Source organism: Formica exsecta, unplaced genomic scaffold, assembly GCF_003651465.1.
Source record: "Formica exsecta isolate Colony F162 unplaced genomic scaffold, ASM365146v1 scaffold303, whole genome shotgun sequence".
Lineage (NCBI taxonomy): Eukaryota > Metazoa > Arthropoda > Insecta > Hymenoptera > Formicidae > Formica > Formica exsecta.
The window spans coordinates 27,307-46,732 of NW_021850289.1; the positions used below are offsets into that span (position 1 = coordinate 27,307).

The 19,426-nt window shown below is 30.8% G+C and overlaps 1 protein-coding gene across 1 annotated transcript; it reads right to left on the minus strand.

The window, feature by feature from the left end:
* Positions 1 to 67: 67 nt before the first annotated feature.
* On the minus strand, positions 68 to 17,632 carry LOC115237659. Its single transcript, XM_029810857.1, has 17 exons — positions 17,435 to 17,632; positions 16,288 to 16,410; positions 15,964 to 16,185; positions 15,536 to 15,876; positions 15,336 to 15,455; positions 14,899 to 15,116; positions 14,024 to 14,241; positions 13,639 to 13,895; positions 13,254 to 13,560; positions 5,273 to 5,620; positions 4,907 to 5,132; positions 4,234 to 4,301; positions 3,614 to 3,909; positions 3,230 to 3,448; positions 2,912 to 3,095; positions 2,414 to 2,692; positions 68 to 1,947 (listed from the first exon to the last, which is right to left on the minus strand). The coding sequence occupies exons 1-17, from the start codon at positions 17,615 to 17,617 to the stop codon at positions 1,702 to 1,704; spliced, it is 3,855 nt and encodes a 1,284-aa protein (XP_029666717.1). The 5' UTR covers positions 17,618 to 17,632; the 3' UTR covers positions 68 to 1,701.
* Positions 17,633 to 19,426: the final 1,794 nt, after the last annotated feature.

Genomic DNA, 19,426 nt, shown 5'->3' on the forward strand with positions numbered 1-19,426 from the left:
ACATTTAAAATCAAGTATATTGTTAGAACTCTCAGTTTTTAAAAGAAATTTGTCACATATAACAAAATCAGATTTGTTATGTTCTTTTTATTTATATTCATTTATTTACAAATAATAATATTTTAATACTTGTATCTATGATCATAAAATATCCGCAAAATCGCGTTGTCTTTTTAATAAATTATATACGAAATAAGAAATAAAAGTATATTCTGAGATAATCAAATATCTTTAATGCGCCCTGAAGGGATTCTTGTTTCCATAAAATACAAAAACAATTCATAAAGTAAGGCAATGTGCGTAAGATACAGAACGATTAAAAATATAAGAAAATCTCTGACATTTTAAAGAAAAAGAAAATTAAACTCAAATAATCTTTTCTTGGCTAAAATACTCGTAATATTTAATAAGGAATTATAAATATTTTCTTTTGTGTGTGTGTGTGATTATTAAATTTAATTTCAAAGCAAGGCATAAATATAATTTTGATAAAACAACTTATTTAAATTATTTATTTCTTTCACACATATTTTCAATCTCTCTTCTAATAAATAAATAAACAAATATGAAGAGAAATCATTTATCACGAAATGGCTTAAGACAGATTCTGACGAATTCTAATGAATTCAAATAAGACATGAATAAAAATTTACGCAATATTTTTGATTTTAATAAAACTTCGAACTCCCATTTTTTACGCCATCCTCAACGTAAACACGAGGTACGCAATCAACAAAAATTCTTTAGCTTCGGACGTACATTAGCACAACCATTTTCTCCACAACACAGAACGCTCAAAAAATTGCTGTAACCAAGTTTGTATCGCAATCTCTTATTTTTTAGCCATAAATTATTCTTTCTGTCTTTCTTAAAATATAAAATTACATAATAATTGCTCTGCTAAAAAATAGATAATTTTTGAATGTTTAAAAAATTAATAATTTTTAAATTTTTTATTTGATATTATAACCGGTATTTAAAAGAATCTTAAATATACGCGTGGTAATACTAAAAAAATCACGTATTTTGATCGATCGTATTCTTTTTCATTGGTTGCATCTATATGTTACTAGTTATTCTCTAAATCTATTTCTTCTCAATTCGTTGTTTATCCATATTTGCAGCTTCTATTATTTCATTAAGTAAGTGACTTTGATTTTAATGATAGTGATATAAAGTAAAAAATAGAAGATGGAATAAAAAATAAAACTTCTTGCAATTTTGTCATAAAGAATTAATTAATTAGAATTAATTCAATTAATTGTTCATATTGCAGAAATCCGGGATTATATCCCAACAATACCGCGATTAAAAATGTAGAGTATTCTTTTGTATAATAATTATAGGAAATCTGATTTTTTCCCTTCAAACTAATATTGGCAAATTATAAAATTACAAAGAGCAGTTTTTTTTTATCCAAATCCAGACAATCCACAAATCTGAAAGACACAATTTGGAACAATTAGAGCTCTTCTTAAACATCTTTACAACATCTGTCAAACTTTTGTGCCATCTCAGAATGAATCTATTCTGAAAAAAGGATCAAGCGCTTTTTAAATGTTCGCTAAACCTTCAGGAATGAATACCCCGTCATAGAATTTAACACTCGCTAAATTAAACCTCGACTATTTTCGCACTATTGATATCTATTTCGCAATCCGATGCGATCTATTGTATGATCTCGTTGCCGCTCCGCGTTCTTCAGGATTTCACTTCGGGTGCTTGTCGCTGCATCTCGTCCGCCAGCTCGAGGCCGAAGTTGGAGATACCCTGGACATTCCCATTAACACGAGGCTTCGTCTGCATACGGAACATGGCTGCGATCGGCGGACTCAAGTAGTCCTGATCAACGTCAGTGGGATTCTGTGCGCCCGTTGCAAAACTCGCTGCCACACCCACTATTATGGTCAATATGCAGCCGATTGCACTGTACCATAGATAACTGGTCTGCAGGCCATATCATAAGGCTATTATTATCGAGGTATATTTGTTATTTATTATGCAATCTCGAATAAAAATTTCTCTTGCATAAAACAATGCAAATACAAAATAAAAGTATGATAGACATAAAGTCGTATATAGATTACTGTACTATATGAATGAAAAAGAAATAGCAAAGATAAAAAAATAGAGAAAAAGATGTGTGTACATGTATATACGTATATGTGCGTGTAAAATCAAATTTTAATAAAATATTGATATTAATTTTTAATAAATTAATGTTTTATAGAAATAAATTAATAATCAAGATTCGAACATTTCTACCAAACGTAATTTAGTATTATTAATTTAATTTAATTTAATATTAAGCAATTAATTTGATATTTGTATTTTAATTATTAATTTATTTTTTAATACATATAAGAAATCGAGCGACACATTAAAAATAATTATATTTTCGGATAAATCTCACCTTGTATATAGACGAAATCTCATCGCTGCTCTCGAATTGATTAGAGATAATTATGGTCTCGTTGCAAGGACAGCCCGTAGTTGAGATAAGCTTACTATCCAATTGAATCTGTCCATTTACAGTTGCAATTTGAGCGCCTAATCCGATCCACAGCACAGCTACTAGACTCGTGATAGCACCTATTATTGCTCCTTTAGCATTAGCCCATGGCACAAACATGCCCAAGGAAAATAATCCCAAAGTCACTCCGCCTACCATGCCATTGAAAGACAGTGCAACCTAAGAATGAATAATCTATTTTTGGTGAATAACATACAAGTTACGGCACAATATACAGAAAAGAAGAAACAATATGATATAAAATAATATATAAAAATATAGAGCGTTGAATCATAAAACATACTTATAATTCGTATTGTATTCTTTAAAAATTATATTCCGCGCTAATTATTAATTTAAATCTGCAAAAAAATGCAGTAAAATTTATATATAATCTACCTGTAGAACGCTACCTAGTCGTTCTACGACGAAGACCAATGCAAAGCTGAGAACTCCGAAAAATGTACTGATCCATCTTGCGTAAACCGCGCCTTTACTTGCCGGAAAATCTATCTGAAAAAGCCCGTGTAAGATATCCTCGCAGGTAATCGCTGCTAAAGAATTCAGAGCGCTCGCAACAGTTCTGAAATAATTCCGGGAATTATTTTCAAGTCTAATTTAACGAATTCAGATAAAATTACATCGAGATGAATAAATTTGTGAGCATCCCTCTCGTTGAAGAAATTTTCGATCGTTTCTCAGCCATTGTTTACGTACCCGAGAGATGCGGCGAAGATACCGGCGACGAAAAATCCCGGCATTCCGCGAAGACTTCCCAAAACATTCATTACATAGAGCGGTAATATTTGATCCTGGTCGCTTATATATCCGGCGGTTAAAGGATCGCAGTCTTTGTAAGTGCTGTACAACACCATTCCAGTCAGAAAATTAACGCTATAAATTACGATCATGCCAAACGAAGATACCCATAGCGCTCTGTAACGTGATAATTACACGATTTATAATTACATAAATGTGTTACGATAAAGCTATAATGAAATAAAATAGACATTTGAAATAATAAATCAACCAATTTTTTTGCCTTTAGCCAAAGTCCTTGCACTATTGCGAGACGTTATTGTCTCTAGGACAGACACTTACATTCTTACTTGCGAGATGCTCTCGACGCTGAGATACTTTTGTATGGACGCTTGGTTGCTGCAGAACATGGTGGTCCAGTAAAAAGTACCTCCAATGACAACGCTCCAGAAACTGTGTCGCACTGTGGGTCTGGGATCCATATTGAAAAATTCTATCCTGCCAGATTTCGCATTGTCCTGCCAAACGAGCGCACTTCCACCAGCCCACGATAATCCATAACCCAAGATAAGGAACAATGAGCCGATAAGAACAGCGGCTTGGAAAGTGTCAGTCATTATTACAGCTTTCATACCACCCTATTGTAATAATAAATGAATATTATTTTAATATTATATATATATAATAAAAAATATTATATTATTAATAATATATATTAAAATAAAATTACACATTTGTGTGCAATAATTGCATATATTGGAGAGAATATAATTTTCTATCATGCTCATAATAAAATGTATAAAATATCATAGACGAAAAAAATTATATAAATTTAATTTTTTACATATAATAGGAAATATTATATATTTTTTCAATATATGTAATTGATGTATTTTTAATTGTTATAATATTATTAAATCTACATAATATTATTAAACTATGTATGTATAAAAATTACGAACCTGTGAGGCGTAAAAAATGCAGACTACGTAGACTAGAGTTACGGCTATGTAAGTATTTAGGCCCGTGACTGTAAGTGAAAGAATATAGAATATCGTTTATCGTTTTAATGCCACTGGATTCTTAGAATCACATCGATTGTAAGATTATTAAGAAAGCAAAAAAAAATGTGTTATAGGCACTCCTATAAGCTGTGGCAAAAATTTATTCATATACTCCAGTGAAATTATATTATAATAAAGCCAATAACAGAAAAAGTCTCGAGAGTTTTGAATATGTTTAAGCAAAAAGTTGTTCTATAGCCACTTTTTAGAGAATTAGCTCCTCGAGCACAGCGTCAAAACATTTTAATATGCATTATTTTGCGCCGCAAAAAATACCCGTATTAAACTTTATAATTCTCACATTTATTTCTAGTTCTTATTTATTGACTGAAATGCGCAGTTTAACTACATATTATTATAGCTTCAAATTAACGTTTATAAAACAAAAGAAACAATCTGATCATTATTTTAAAGACAAGAACAAAAATTTAAATAATTATGCTGTTATCGTAACTAATTTGTAATTGGTTTGATATATCATGAATTGTATTATTTTTTAACGCATCGCAATAAATTTAGAATATAACACGATCGCAGACCATCACAAGATACAATTTCAGTCATCACTCACCGTGACTTAATGCTAATGCAGGTGCATATACAGCCACTGACGTGTACAACACCATTTGTAGCATATACAGTGCGCTCGCGAGCAATCGGCAATGCTGGTTGAAGCGAAGCTGCAGATATTCGTAGCTCGAAGTCAGCCTTAATTTCATGAACACCGGTAGATACAAAATAGAGGTGATCGGTACCACGAGTATGAAAGAGAAGCAAGTCATCCAGAATTGAGTACCCTGAATAGAAAAGTACACAACAGATGCCTCTTAAAAAATAATTTTCGAAAAAGATTCAATTTTTTTAACACATTTTTCTTTGTTCTTTTTTTTTTAAGGAATATTTTCGAGTTTCCGGATGATATATTATATCGTCACACCTGTCCGTACATTTCCGCGGGATTTCCCAGAAGTTCGATGGCCGTGATAAAGCTAGCGGCCAGCGACATCGCTGTGGGGAACGTGCCCATGTTGGAGCCGCCGAGCAAGAAATCCTGGCTGGTCTCCTGTTTCTTGGCAAAGAAACCGTAGAAAGTGCCGATCAGACACGAGACTAGCAGCATCGTGGCCAACACCGCGTAATCCGCCCATGAGAAATAATGGAGCAAAGTAGGATGCTCCTCTCGACATTTTTGCTCATTGCTTTCATCACCGCGCCGCTGCTCCGCGGATGAAGCCGACAGGAAGAGAAACAGGACAAAGAGATGCCGCCGCATTTTTGCAGATATCTGCCAATCATTTTTTATATTTTATTAACGATATACAGTATGAGAAAAGATAAATCACAAACTTAAGCGTCTTTTAATAAATTTGGAAATAACTTTTATTAATAAAATATCAAAAATGCAATTTAGTTTCAGTTTTTTAAAAGCGATAGAAACAAAAGGATTTTATGAATTAATATGACAAAAAGTTATTCTCTTGGTCTATTGTAATTTTAATCGCACTTTAATTCTTTTATTTGACGCTTATATTACAGAGATTTAAAAATACGAAAGTTTTAAAAAATGGCGGTTTATCAAATTGTGTCGCTAAGATCAATTCTACATTAATTAAAGATGCATGTCCAGTTGAATCATATATTTAACCAGTTCACTGGTGGACTCGAAGTCAACGTTTTGTGCCAAAACTGATAAGAGTAAATAATTTCGTATTTGTCATTGAACTCAAAAACATGGATGTATCAAGTTTAATGCAAATCCGTTGAAAATTGGCAGAGTTATTCATGATGTCCATATATGAGTCATTACCAGTTTTGCCACTTTTTTTTGCCCATATATGAGTCATTACCAGTAAATTGGTTAAATTTATTAAAATTAAACTGCTAGAAAAAGACTTTAGCCAGTAAAAATTATTTAATGTAAGAGTATTGATATTAAGTGATACAGCAAGTTCCTGAAAATTATTCAACAATATGATATTGCGATGTTTTAACAAGATGCTTACACAAATTGATATATGTGACATTCTCAATTGGTGCTTTCATTTGACACCAGTCACCTTGAATTCTACAGATCTTATCAAATATATTGAAGATATATCGTAATCAATGCAGTCAAACGTCATCGGTACAATTTCGATAGAAATATCAATTAATTTAACTAAAATGTCAACGTGATGTGTTAATCAACGATGCGAAAAATTTTTGGAGTACTAAAAAAATATTGGAAATTAATCCATTATTTTTATATATTACATTATAAGTTATAATTGTAAAACTGGTGTTGAATTATAAGAATAGAGTATTACAATATGATTTAGAATTAATAAGAGATGGATACGTAGTTTTGTGAAAAATTTGGAGTTATTTCGATCTTTACTGAAATTTCAATATAAGCTATTACTTTTCATAATTTTTCAAGTTTCAAAATTTACACGCGCGATATCTTAATAAATTAGAATTGTATTAAAATTTTATTAATGTAAGATCTAAATTGAACGGCGAATAATATTTTGTCATTAATTTTGGTTTTTAAAGCTTAATTCGCCAAAGTCTTTTTACTTTTGTGATTCTATAGTTTTTTAAATATTTTATTTTTCTTATTTTTAATAAAAATTATTATTCCAAATTTTGTAAGAAGAATAATGGGTCTTTACATATATCTGCTTTTTGCCAATTATAAAAAAGCATAACTTATAAAATTTTTATATTATATAAATAATATATCAATGAATCTTATAATTATAAATTTATATGGAGACAAACATAAAATTGTATCTGTATAAATTGACAAGGAAAACTGAGAAGATCTATTCATTGAAAAATGAATTCCTGTCATAGAACATGATTGTGCTCGATTGCACAACGATTATTAATCGTTGCATAAATAAGTCAGCAATAAAATGGAACATATTAATCGTCCTTTTGCAGTTCATCCAATTCAAATTATTTAATAATCTGCGCATTGCCGTACACAATAATTGACAGCATCTATCGATAGTATCATTACTGATGTATTCTTCTATTCTTCGGTCATTATTAAGATATATGTTCAAACCGGTTAGACTATTAATTATCTGGTTAGAACCAGTTAGTTCGACATGAAACTGAAGTTTAATGAATTTAAATGTCAGGAAACGTATACAAAATTTTTATAGATTTTATTATAATTTTCACGAAATGTGAAATACGCGAAAAACGCGTGTGATAACAATATTTTGTTGCTCTCGTAACATTGATGAGACATTATCAATATTATTAGTTTTTTGAAATGAATAAAATATATAATCGATATTAATTGTATACATTTTATATTGATTTAATATTATATTAATTTTATTTGGTCACAATTAAAACAGACGTTAAGGATAAAAAATTACTGAAGTCAATGTTAAAAGAATTTAGATAAAAAGATTTCAGGTTTAAGGACACTCTATACACATTCGACATTATTATGCAAATCGAAAATAAACTTCCATTTGGTAACATATTAAATTTTTTTTTATTACGTTTTTAGAATTGTAAAATGTTGATTTATTTTAAGGAATATTAAGAAAAAGTTTTTTTTTAAATCTTACCTCTCTTAATCGCTTCTTTCAACACGTGGGACGGATCACCCAATTTTCGAGAAGATATATATACAAAACGCGAAGATTCTAACAACTAATCACGCTCTAATCGCGAATGCCAGTCGATAAGAATGTGCGAAATTGCAGCTGAATAATTTTACTCGTTTTCCTAACGTAACGCATATATAATCGGCTAATAGCTCGCTTCGATCGAAACCTCGCTCTTTCGCGAGAGTCTGCTTGTCCCTCGTTTGAAAGGAGACGCACTTTTTCCGATTTAGGATCGCGATATTTGCAGAATCTTTTCTTTGACTTCCAACTTCCACTTTCGCGCCTCTTAGTTCACAGTTTACATACAGCGAATCAACGGGTTATACGGAGAACGGAATCGAGACTGATCGTTTTAATTATCACGTGTGTGCCTTTATACGAACCATCATCCCCCTACTACTACGTGTGACTGGTTTCAATGTGAAACTCGCCAAAATAATAACAATCATCTTGTCCTTAGATCGCATCGATGATAAATTGCATAATTAGATATACATTGCTCTCATAATTTATACGCGATTTTGCAATTCTGTTTGTAACCTTGATACCCCTCATTAAATTTGTAAATTGCGTGTTTTCTTTGTGCCTCTAGTTGTATTCTAATAATTTAGCGATAATATTTTTATTATTATTATTGTTTATGCTATTTATTATGCATGACTTAAAAATATAACGTTGTTTAAAAGTTAATTTTGACGAATAATAGAGCAAGATTAAAACTTTTAATGATTTTGTATTATATCGCATATCGCATTGATTTTATAAGAAAGAAAAGATTATTTATTATTTTGCATATAAGTATATGCAACATAGAAATAAAAGAGATTTTAAAGTTTTATTATTAATTATTAATTTGCATCAATAATGAAAAACAGTGCAATCAAATTCTCTCTCTCTCTCTCTCTCTCTCTCTCTATATATATATATATATATATATGGTATCCTGTTCAAAATTTTTATGATATATTATTGCAATAAACAAAATGAGAAAATATTCGAACTTATACAAAATCATATAAGCGTGACTATACACATCGTTAAATAGTGGATAATTGTCAAAAATATGTAAATAACGTGGATTTTTGTTCAGCTGAATATCTAATTCTTTAAAAAAAAATCCATTCCATATAATTTATGTTGCATGACGAAAATAATACAAAAAACACAAAAAAGAGAAAAAGAGACATGTGTCCTCGCGGGTATGACACATCCTACACATACTACATACTAGATTCTGGTATATTCAAAGCCATGAATTATGTTCAAAAGCATAATTATGAATATGGAAAAAATATAAAGAAATATTAAAATTGTTTTAGTATTTTTAGATTCGTGTATAAAACTAAATAATTTTTTCCTTTTCTTTAATTTTTATTTATTTTCTTTTCCTCTCTCTTTCTCTCTAGTTTCTTGTGAAATATTAATGTCATACTTTTACTTGAAAATTACACCTTCTTCTTAAGCGAAATATCTCGCTATAATTTTTGTGTGATATCACGGTCGATTATCAATCATTCGCCTAATAGCCGATATAAGTTGACACAGGAAATATGTCGTATGTCCATTATAATTTGCAGCACGTGTTAAAATCACGCCGAGAATCCGGCTAAGTCCACATCTAACCGGTTACGTTTTACAGAATGATAAACAAACCAGGTGATTTCTAACGGAAATGTAATATTATGCATTGATGTACGTTAATCGAAATTGAAATCGTATAAACCGTACAACTAATTGAGTTCATCATAACAAATGTATGACAGCAGCAAACGATCCTTGAAACATAGTAAAATATTAATATGATGATATTATGTACGGATATCTATCACTTTTGTTTTTCGTATATAAAAAACACACATACAAGAATGTATTCCTAAAACTATTTTCGCATCTCTTTTCTATTTGAAGGTGTAAATTCTTTTTTCAATAAAAATTGAATTATTTTATCTTAAAAAAATACGCTCGATTAAAAGTCGTCGATTGTTCTTACATTGAAAGCATCATCATACTTCTTCAAATCGTTTTTTATTAAAACCTATATTTCGCGCAAGAAATGCGCCTTTTCTGGAATATCCTATCTATATACACAGCGTGTGCAGATTTAACTAGATAATACCGATTAAAATCAACGAAGAGTGGTAAGCAATTTTATTCAACGCATTTATATGCACGAATAGCTATGTCACGATTCCTCGGATATGATTAACTCGGATATGGAAAAAAATTACATTGCAATGTTAATTGCCCGATTATTTACTGTTGAATTATTCACACATATGTTACGCGTTATTTAAATATTATTAAATTTGTTCGGTATTAATGGCAAAATTAGATTTTGATATTTGCCAAAAACTTGCAAATTGAAGAGAGGGGCAAAATTTAATAAACTTTCATTAAATCTCTTTTAAAGAGACATCAAATGTGCTAATTCATCGAAAAATTTGTTTTTAAGATTCAATAAAGATGATATTTTTGCAACTTTTACTGATTATTACTCACCTCCCGTGAAATTTTAATCATAGATGATCCTGCAGATGCGTGGCAAAATCGTAGAATTATTTACGAGGAAACAAATTATTAATTGAAATTCGAAGCTGAAATTCTTATAATTGATCATGTCACATCAACCGAACCAATTGTGATTTCGATTTGAACTAAAATTGACATATCACACCAAGGAAAACGTGTATATTATCGCACTGAAAACAAACAAATTATTAATCTCATATATCACTCTTGTTAGATGCGATTATTTTATACGAAATAATGACTTTATCCCTACGAAACTAGAATCGAACGTGTTATATATACCTATATAAAGGACCGTTGTCATCGAAAGTCAAAGACAGTTTAACGTCACACAACAATACAAGGAAAACATGAGAATAAAGAAAGAAAGTGGGAATGAGAAAGAAAGAGAGTTCTTATTTCGGGAAATAATAAATAAGAAAAATGAAAAAAAAAAGGAGGCGAAAAGAAAGTGATGCACCTACACACGATTTTCAGATAATGACACATGTTTCAATTAATATAATTTGTTTTGTAATTGATCAAATGTTTTGTAATTAATCGATTTATATATTGTATACATATTTCTAAAATTTATATTTAAACTTTAAGTAAATTATTTTTATTTTGTGCGGAGTATCACGATAGGATAATTAATTAAGAAAGCCGAGTTTCAAATATAAATTTTTTTTTAGTTTTTTAATTTATTAATTTTGTAAAACGATAATTGAGTAGAACTAAACTATTTCGTACGTGTTGATATTATGTAAATTGTAATTGGAAATTTATTTATATTTTTTAAATCATACTGCATACTAATGAAAAAAATTGCAAAACATTGAATCAAGTGAAAGACGCGTCAATAGTGCACATCAAGGATAGTCATCGAAACATTTGGCATCTCTGACAGAGAGCGATGGCAAAGTAGTATGGGTCTTGCAATTCCACTGATAACTTAAATGATCATTAACGAATGGTCCAGCTACATCGTCTAGGAAGAGAAGCCAGATATTAGGCGCTGTTTTACAGGCTCGTGCACGAGACGTGTCTCAGTGGAAAAATAATTAAAAAGGATCCACACAGAGAGAGCTCCGGGAGATCTCAGCGATCTGGCGGAGTCGTATAAATTGAAACTGGTTTCAACTGGCCGTCGTTGGTTCAATCTGGCGTGTCAATCCAAACGAACCAGAAGCTTTTGCGTGGCCACCTTGGTTTCTTCCTCTCTACTATCTCATCTTTTTTATAATATAACTGAGTTTTTTTTTCTTTTACCCACTTAAGTATATATTGGAGAGAATCCAAAGAGAAGCCGATGGTTATATATATTATATATCATAGATGATAAAGTCGCCATTTGAAATTCAGTTTCTCGAAGCATTTGAGAAACAGAGATTGTTCCTATCTTCATTAAATGTTTCAGAATTAGTGTATATTATTATTTTATCCATGAATTTTATGACAAAACTGGCGTAATAAATTTAATTAATACTACCAAATATTTCGAGATCTCTATTTAATGCAAATATAGTATCAAACGTAAATTTTTGAAAGTTTTCAATTAATCTCATTGTATAATTGTATCATTATTATATAAATATTAAGTAATATATTAGACTCACTTGGTAATTGTTAAAGCTTGAATTATAATACATAAAATAATATCGTTTATATTTCTTGACTTAATTAAATAAATAAATTGACACGTTTAGTATACCAGCTTGGCATGGTATTATATACAATAACAGCAAAACAATTGCATTTTTAATATAATAAAAATTATTTATTTAAACAAATACCGCATTCTTGATACACATCACTTGTTAATTTTTTTGAGTACCAATTTCCAACATATCATTACCATTATTTTTCTAAACTTTTACAATATATATTAACAAACATAGTACATTCTGTAGAACAACATTGATAGATAACACGCTCTTGTAAATCCTTAAAATAAAATTTCAAGTATTTATATAAAGAAACTCTCTCTTCTCAAAATCTTCGCAAGATTATCAATGATTCAATCTCATAAATACTAATAGCAATAATAATGAATTCGGTATAAATAAATAACAACTGTTAAAATTAAATCATTTTACAAAAATAATGATGCTCTAACTTTACAGTTCCATCAGAAATATATAAATTCTTATCAAAATTCTTGTTGAAATTTTTAAATAGCTATACTTTAACACCAAATATATAATTTATTCCAATTCTTTCCTCTGGAAATTTTATTATTACAGCCACTATTATGTATAATGTTTTAAAAGTGGCTTTCTATTATATAAGATATTGTCAAGATCTTCTAAGAGATAATTTTCCTTTAAGTACATTTACGAATATGATAAATATGATAAATGTAAAAGGAACTAAGCTATTATGATCCGCATTCACGCAAAGATATGTTTCGCTGCAAAATTTCTGCACAATGCATGCACTGTTCTTTTTGTACAAAAATTCTATTCATAGACAGTAAACACTGGCAATGTATAAACAAAGTATGGAAGACATTTGTTGCAATACAATACACAAAATTATCTAGAGTTTTATATAAAAAATTATGTTTAAAATAATATTAAATGTGAATAATATTTATACAAATTCTCAATAAATTATCTATACTAGATCATAGATAAGATTTACTAAAATCTAATTTCCAAAAAAATAACCATCATATTATTGTCCTAGATATAATAAAAAATAGCTTTTCATTTCTATGATTTCCTCCCATGTACTTTTCTGATATGGAATGTCTAACGCCTATTAATCTTTTTAGATTATGAATTGTTAAAGTTTTGTACAAATTTTATCGGTACTGCTGTTCTTGTGGATCGCATCGCTAACAGAATACTTTCTCTGTAACGTACAATTAGTTACATCATTGATCTCTACTTCTCTACATCGCCTATAACGTATACGTCGCGCTATCACAGGAAAGAATAAATTAGGATCTAATTTGTCGTTTTGTTCTTTGAAAAATAAACGAGACAAACCACTGATAAACAGACCAAAGAAGAACGTTAATAAAAATCCAAGGGGAGCATACCACATGTATGAAATGCGATATAAATAAAAGTACGAACTGTCACCAACGCTCCTAAAAATAAATTATGATAGAGCTCTTTACCGACATCTTATATACATGGATTTAGCGATTATTCAACGAATTACTCACTTGGAAAAGTTTGTGACGTTTTGTAAAACAAATACTGTTGCGTTCGCGAGAGTATTATTCATATCACAGCCTTTGATAGTCGTTGGCAATATTGGTGGCATCGGGCGCGGTTGACCGAAAGCGATCCAAAACAAAAACGAAAGCACCGTAAGAGCACTAATTATCACACCGCCCTCCGTCGCTGATTCGGTGCCCATGCCAAGGGTGAAAACACCCAATAATGGACCACCGACTACTCCGAAAATGGTTAAGCCAGCCTATAATAAAACATTTCATTAATAACAACTTTAAACGCATTTACGCATAAATAATAATAAATTAAATTTATTGTCTTGATTTATTGAGAGATTTTCTTTGGTAATTTTATAATATTTTCTCGACTTACTTGAAGTACTCCGCCCAATAATTGCGCTAAAAATGCCAAAGCAATGGAAATAATTCCAAATATAAAAGCAAGTACTTTAGCAATAGAGGTTGACTTCGTAGAAGAGAATTCACGCCCTGTGCACTTTCTGTATATAGGTTTCATATAATCTTCTAACGTTACTGCTGCTAGAGAATTTAACGCTGCAGAAATTGTGCTGAGCCCTGCACTAAAGATACCTAGAAATTAGATATTCCAGATTAGCATGGGAGAATGAGTGTGAAGGAGAGTAAAGTGAGAAAAGGTGGGAGTGAGAGAATGAGTGAGGGAATGCATGGGAGAGAGGAAAAGAGGGAGAGAGAGAGGGAGAGAGAGAATGAGAGAGAGGGAGGAGTGGGAGGAAGAGGGTGAGAGCGCACGGAAAAAGAACAGCGGAAACAGAGGTCCCAATAATATAGGCGCGCGAGTTTAGATGCAAGGGGAAGGGTGTGTGTGCGTGTGTGTGTGTGTGTACGGCGTAGGCGGGTAAATAAGGCGAGATAGGCTAATCTTAAGTAAGTTATAAGTTAATGTGTAAGATAAATGCGCAGTGGTTGGTATGGTTTTGTTGTGAAGTTTTTTGTACAGTCTTGTAACCCTGAGGGGAACAATAAATCATTCTATATTCCAGATTAGCATTGTAAATATATATATTGTTGTTTTAAAATGATATATTTAAGAACTATGTAAATTATAAATTTATATGAAATTGTTTATAAAGTTATAATTTAGGTATTTATGCTCTTAAATATTTTTATTTTTATAATCATTTTTATTTCTGCAACTAATTTCTACAGAAGCTTTTTAAATATCAAAATAAAATACTTAATAAAAATACATCATCAAAAATATATTACCTGCAATAAAGAGACCCGATAGACCAGGTATACTAGACATTGTGTCCATGACATACAGTGGCATAAGCATATCAGGCGATGAAATCCTTTTCTGGAGAATGGGATCACAATTATGATATTTACTGTATATTGCCAATCCTGAGAAACAAGTTGCGATTGAGAGAATTGACAGAATAGGCCAAGATAACCACAAGGCTTTTTGTGAAGCCTGTATATTTCTAGAATAAAATTTGTTCAATGTAATATTAAAAAATTTTTTTGATTTAATTAATAAATAAAGACAAAAAAAATTATTTAATAAAATAAATAAGATAAAAACAAAGAGATTACTTAGTATATTATAATTTCACATACATGTACTATAAATTATAAAATTTTTAAGATATAATTATATTAATCGAGTGCATGCTACTTAAATCACATATTAAAGAACTTACTTTACAGTTAATGTACGTTGTATTTGTACTTGGTTCACTCCATAAATCGATAAAAATGTACATAAACCACCAATGATAAGAGACCACCAAGTATGTCTTACTGTTGGATCCAGAGAAATGCTGTAATAAGAATATGCATGGATGTGATAAAATATTACAATTCAATAATAAACTCGTGCAGTTAGCAGAACAGATAATACCTATCAAACTCGATTCGTTGCCCCTGCTTTGCTATTTCCCATATCTGTTCCAGACCTCCTACCTCATTGGCAGCTATGCCAATAACAATAAATACAGCGGCAAACATAAGTAAAGCTTGAAATACATCGGTTATCAGCACTGCCTTAATACCGCCTATACTCGAATAAAAGGCACAGACAAGACCGATAATAATAATACTGGCAGTCTTAGAAAATCCTGTTGTGGCTTCCAAAGCTAAAGAAGGAGCATAAAGTACCACTCCTGAGTACAAAAGCAGTTGAATCCAGTAAATAAAACTACCCATCATCCTAGCTTTTACTCCAAAACGCTTTTCTAAGTACTAAAATAAATGATACTTTCAAATGTATGATAACAATTGACAATTGTCGCAATCGTAGTAATATTTATTAAATTTTGCAAGACTGACCTCATAGGCACTGGTCGCCTGTAATTTAAAGAATACTGGTAAGAATCCATAACATACAATCGGAGTGCCTAATAAATACGATATATTTATTACAACAAATTGTGTCCCATATGTGTAATTCTCAGCAGATACTCCAAGCAATGTGATAGCAGACATAAAAGATACCACTAAAGCAATGGCAACAGGTACAATGCCCATTGATCGACTTGCAATAAAATATTCCTGTAAAACATGTTATTTTAATGTAACAAAACGTTTGAAAAAAGTAATTTTATTTTAAAACTTTCTTCAGAAAAGAATCAATGATACTCGATAACTGCATACCTCCATAGTTTTCTGATGTCCTCCACTGAATCTGTAATAAATACCAATTCCAATACTTATGCACAGCATAATTGCTATAACAAGATAGTCAGCCCATCCTAAGATATTTATTTCTGCCATAGTCTATAAATTATCAAATTACAAAGTTATAATTAGTATTGTTTAATTAAAAAAAAAGAATATACATAATATTTTTTCCTTTCTCTTTCTTCAATTATATTTATACGAAATAAATGTAACTTATTAGACATATAAAATAAAAATTAAAATACAGAGAATCTTAATTTAAAAGTCCATCTGTAAAATTCTTCGCAGTGTTTTGTAAAATAAAATTTGGATCTAAAATTGGTATTAAGTTTATATATTTTAGTTTAACGCATACTGCGCATAATATTTTTCAATTTCTATTTATACTAAAACTGAAATAATATTTATAAAAAAATGCTCTCTATTCAAGAGAAACACACTTTATAACATTTAAAATTCATGCAAATGCGTTTACATTTTTATAATCTCGAAGATACTTTTAAATATAATTCAATTTTGCGTCAATCTAGTGACGATATTTATAGGCTTATGAAACAAAACTTACGGTTTCAAATTTACTGTTACCCGGCAATCATGCCAAATTATCTCTCGTTTAACTATTGACACTTTCAATTGACACGCATTTCCCCGCGAGAATCTAGATAAACGATACTGCGATATACGTTTTTTTTTTTCGTAACATAGAAGAGACATAACAAGTAGTAATTAACTTTACAAATAGTCCACGCGTAACGACTTTACTAAATTATTAACTCTTAACACACACACGTGATCGTTTCATACTCGCACCTCGCAAAATTATTTATGTACGATCGCTCGTAAAGTCGATGACGCACGCAAATTGGGTTTTTGTTGATTGCACTGATAACATAAAATATCAAGGAAACGTGAATATCTCGCACTCGTCCATCGCGCCTCGTGTCCGTCCACCGTTCACCTCGACATTCGATCGTGTCAATGATTACATAAAAGTATCATTGATCGGCCACGCCGAAAAGCGCCGACAAACCACGCGGGCCGCGACGCCATGCCGGAAACACGAAACGTGATTTTGGAATTTTTAGTATAATTAGCGAATTACAGAAAGCCAAAGACTCACCGCTCGACAGAAATCTGAGATCCTAGCCAGCCACGATTTATCTGGCGCTAGGCGAGTATCGACTATCGAGTGCAATAGAACGCGTAGAGAAAGTATATATCTCCTCTTCTCTACTAGCCCGACGTCTGGCGCACGCTCGGCATGGTGGTTCGAGCGTTTCTGTTCCAAAACCGTATGTGACATGTGACCGGTCTTGCAGCATGCAGCTTGCAACCGGTCGCGACACCACGAACGGATTTAGCAGACCGCTGATCCTCTCAGGAAATTATAGAAGAGCGCAAAAAGCAAATTTTTTTTAGATTAGATAATTAATGATTTTTTAAATATGCTTTTAAATTTTCTGTCTTGCGGCAAAGAGACATAATTAAATTTATACATATAATTTATATATATACTGATCTGTCATCTGTTATTGATTTTACAAATCAGGTAATATTGATTTTTACTGCACAGCTGATTTTATTGTTTCTTATGTGTATGAATACTATGTACGGCGGTCAGCTGATATTAACAAACTATAAAAATTTTTTCTTTGTCTAAAAGTTATATATAATTACGCCGTTGTATTAATGCTAATTATAGTGTATTACCACAGATTTTGTATTGCAGATGCAATACGAAACGAAATCTTCTTTGCATATAATTAACAACTGTTTATAAACCATTATTAGTACGTGACGACATATTATATATGCTTATGTAGAATTACCATTACAACGGATAAGATAAAAGTTGCTAAACACGAGGTTTAAGAGAGATCTAAATTTAGATTTAGATTTTATAGATACCGAGAAATGTCAAGTTATCAAGAAACTTCATCATCATTAAAGATGATAATGCATTTAAAGAAGATAACTTGCATAATTAATTCACATAAACGCGCGAGGCGATATATGGAAAGGTTACAAAAAGTCTACTTTATGTTAAAATAATTATTTGCGCAAGGAAGCTGTATTAAATGTTATTAAAAATCATCTGAATACGGACTGTAACAAGAACGCGATCTGAAATGTATTTTCATGAATGTTTTATTTTTTGTTAGTGTAAAGGATTGAATAACTCTTAACATCTTTTGTATTATCGTGCAGTATTGTTTAAAGTTTACTTTTAAAAACATGTTTTATAATACATTTCAAAACATAAATTGAATAAAAAAAAAACACGCGTCTTATATAAATCGTCTTTTTAACTTTTATAACACTTAAAAATTTTTCTAAGAGAATTATTAGAAGAAATATTTCGCGAAGAAATAAGTAATAAAGTTCAACGATCAGTAATATGTATTTTAATATGCTTGAAATTCATTTCTGAGATATTAGGAGACTATATCGCAAAGAGGTATGCTAATAGTAATGCAGATCAGCAGTAATAATTTTGTCTTTAAATATCTTCGAAAATTCGTCTGAGTTAATAGGAGAATATATTTTGCGAAGAGGTCGCGCGGTAATACTGCTACGAACGATATTGTGTCTCGGCGCTTGAAAATTCGTTTCTAAATTAGCAGGAGAATATATTTCGTAAAGAGGTATGCGCTACTTGGCGCAAGATGAGATACGTATATATTAGCCATCAGTCACGCCCTCCCACGGATTCAATCCTTACTATCTCTTGCACCGAATAGCGCATACCTCTTCGCGAAATATATTCTCCTATTAACTCAGACGAATTTTCGAGCATATTAAGACATATTATTGACCGTGAACTGAATATTATCTACCTCTTTGCAAAATATATTCTCCTATTAACTCAGACGAATTTTCAAGTATATCAAAAATGTGTTACTGATCGTATGAACTGCATTACTTATTTCTTCGCGAAATATATTTTCTTAATTTCTCACAAAACGAAATTTTAAGCATATGAAAGGACATTACTGCTTTTTACTGAAAAACTATTGAGATCTTTCATGGAGAACCGAAACTAACCGAGATTCGCAACTTCATTATTACAGTCAACATACGGAATCATATTAAAATCATAATATTCATTATC

Coding starts and splice junctions, on each gene's coding strand:
- LOC115237659 (XM_029810857.1), bottom strand. CDS start 17,617: ATGTCACATACGGTTTTGGAACAGAAACGCTCGAACCACCATGCCGAG. Junction 16,411..17,434: donor TCTCAGATTTCTGTCGAGCG/GTGAGTCTTTGG, acceptor GATAATTTATAG/ACTATGGCAGAAATAAATAT. Junction 5,133..5,272: donor CCGCGGAAATGTACGGACAG/GTGTGACGATAT, acceptor TTTTCTATTCAG/GGTACTCAATTCTGGATGAC.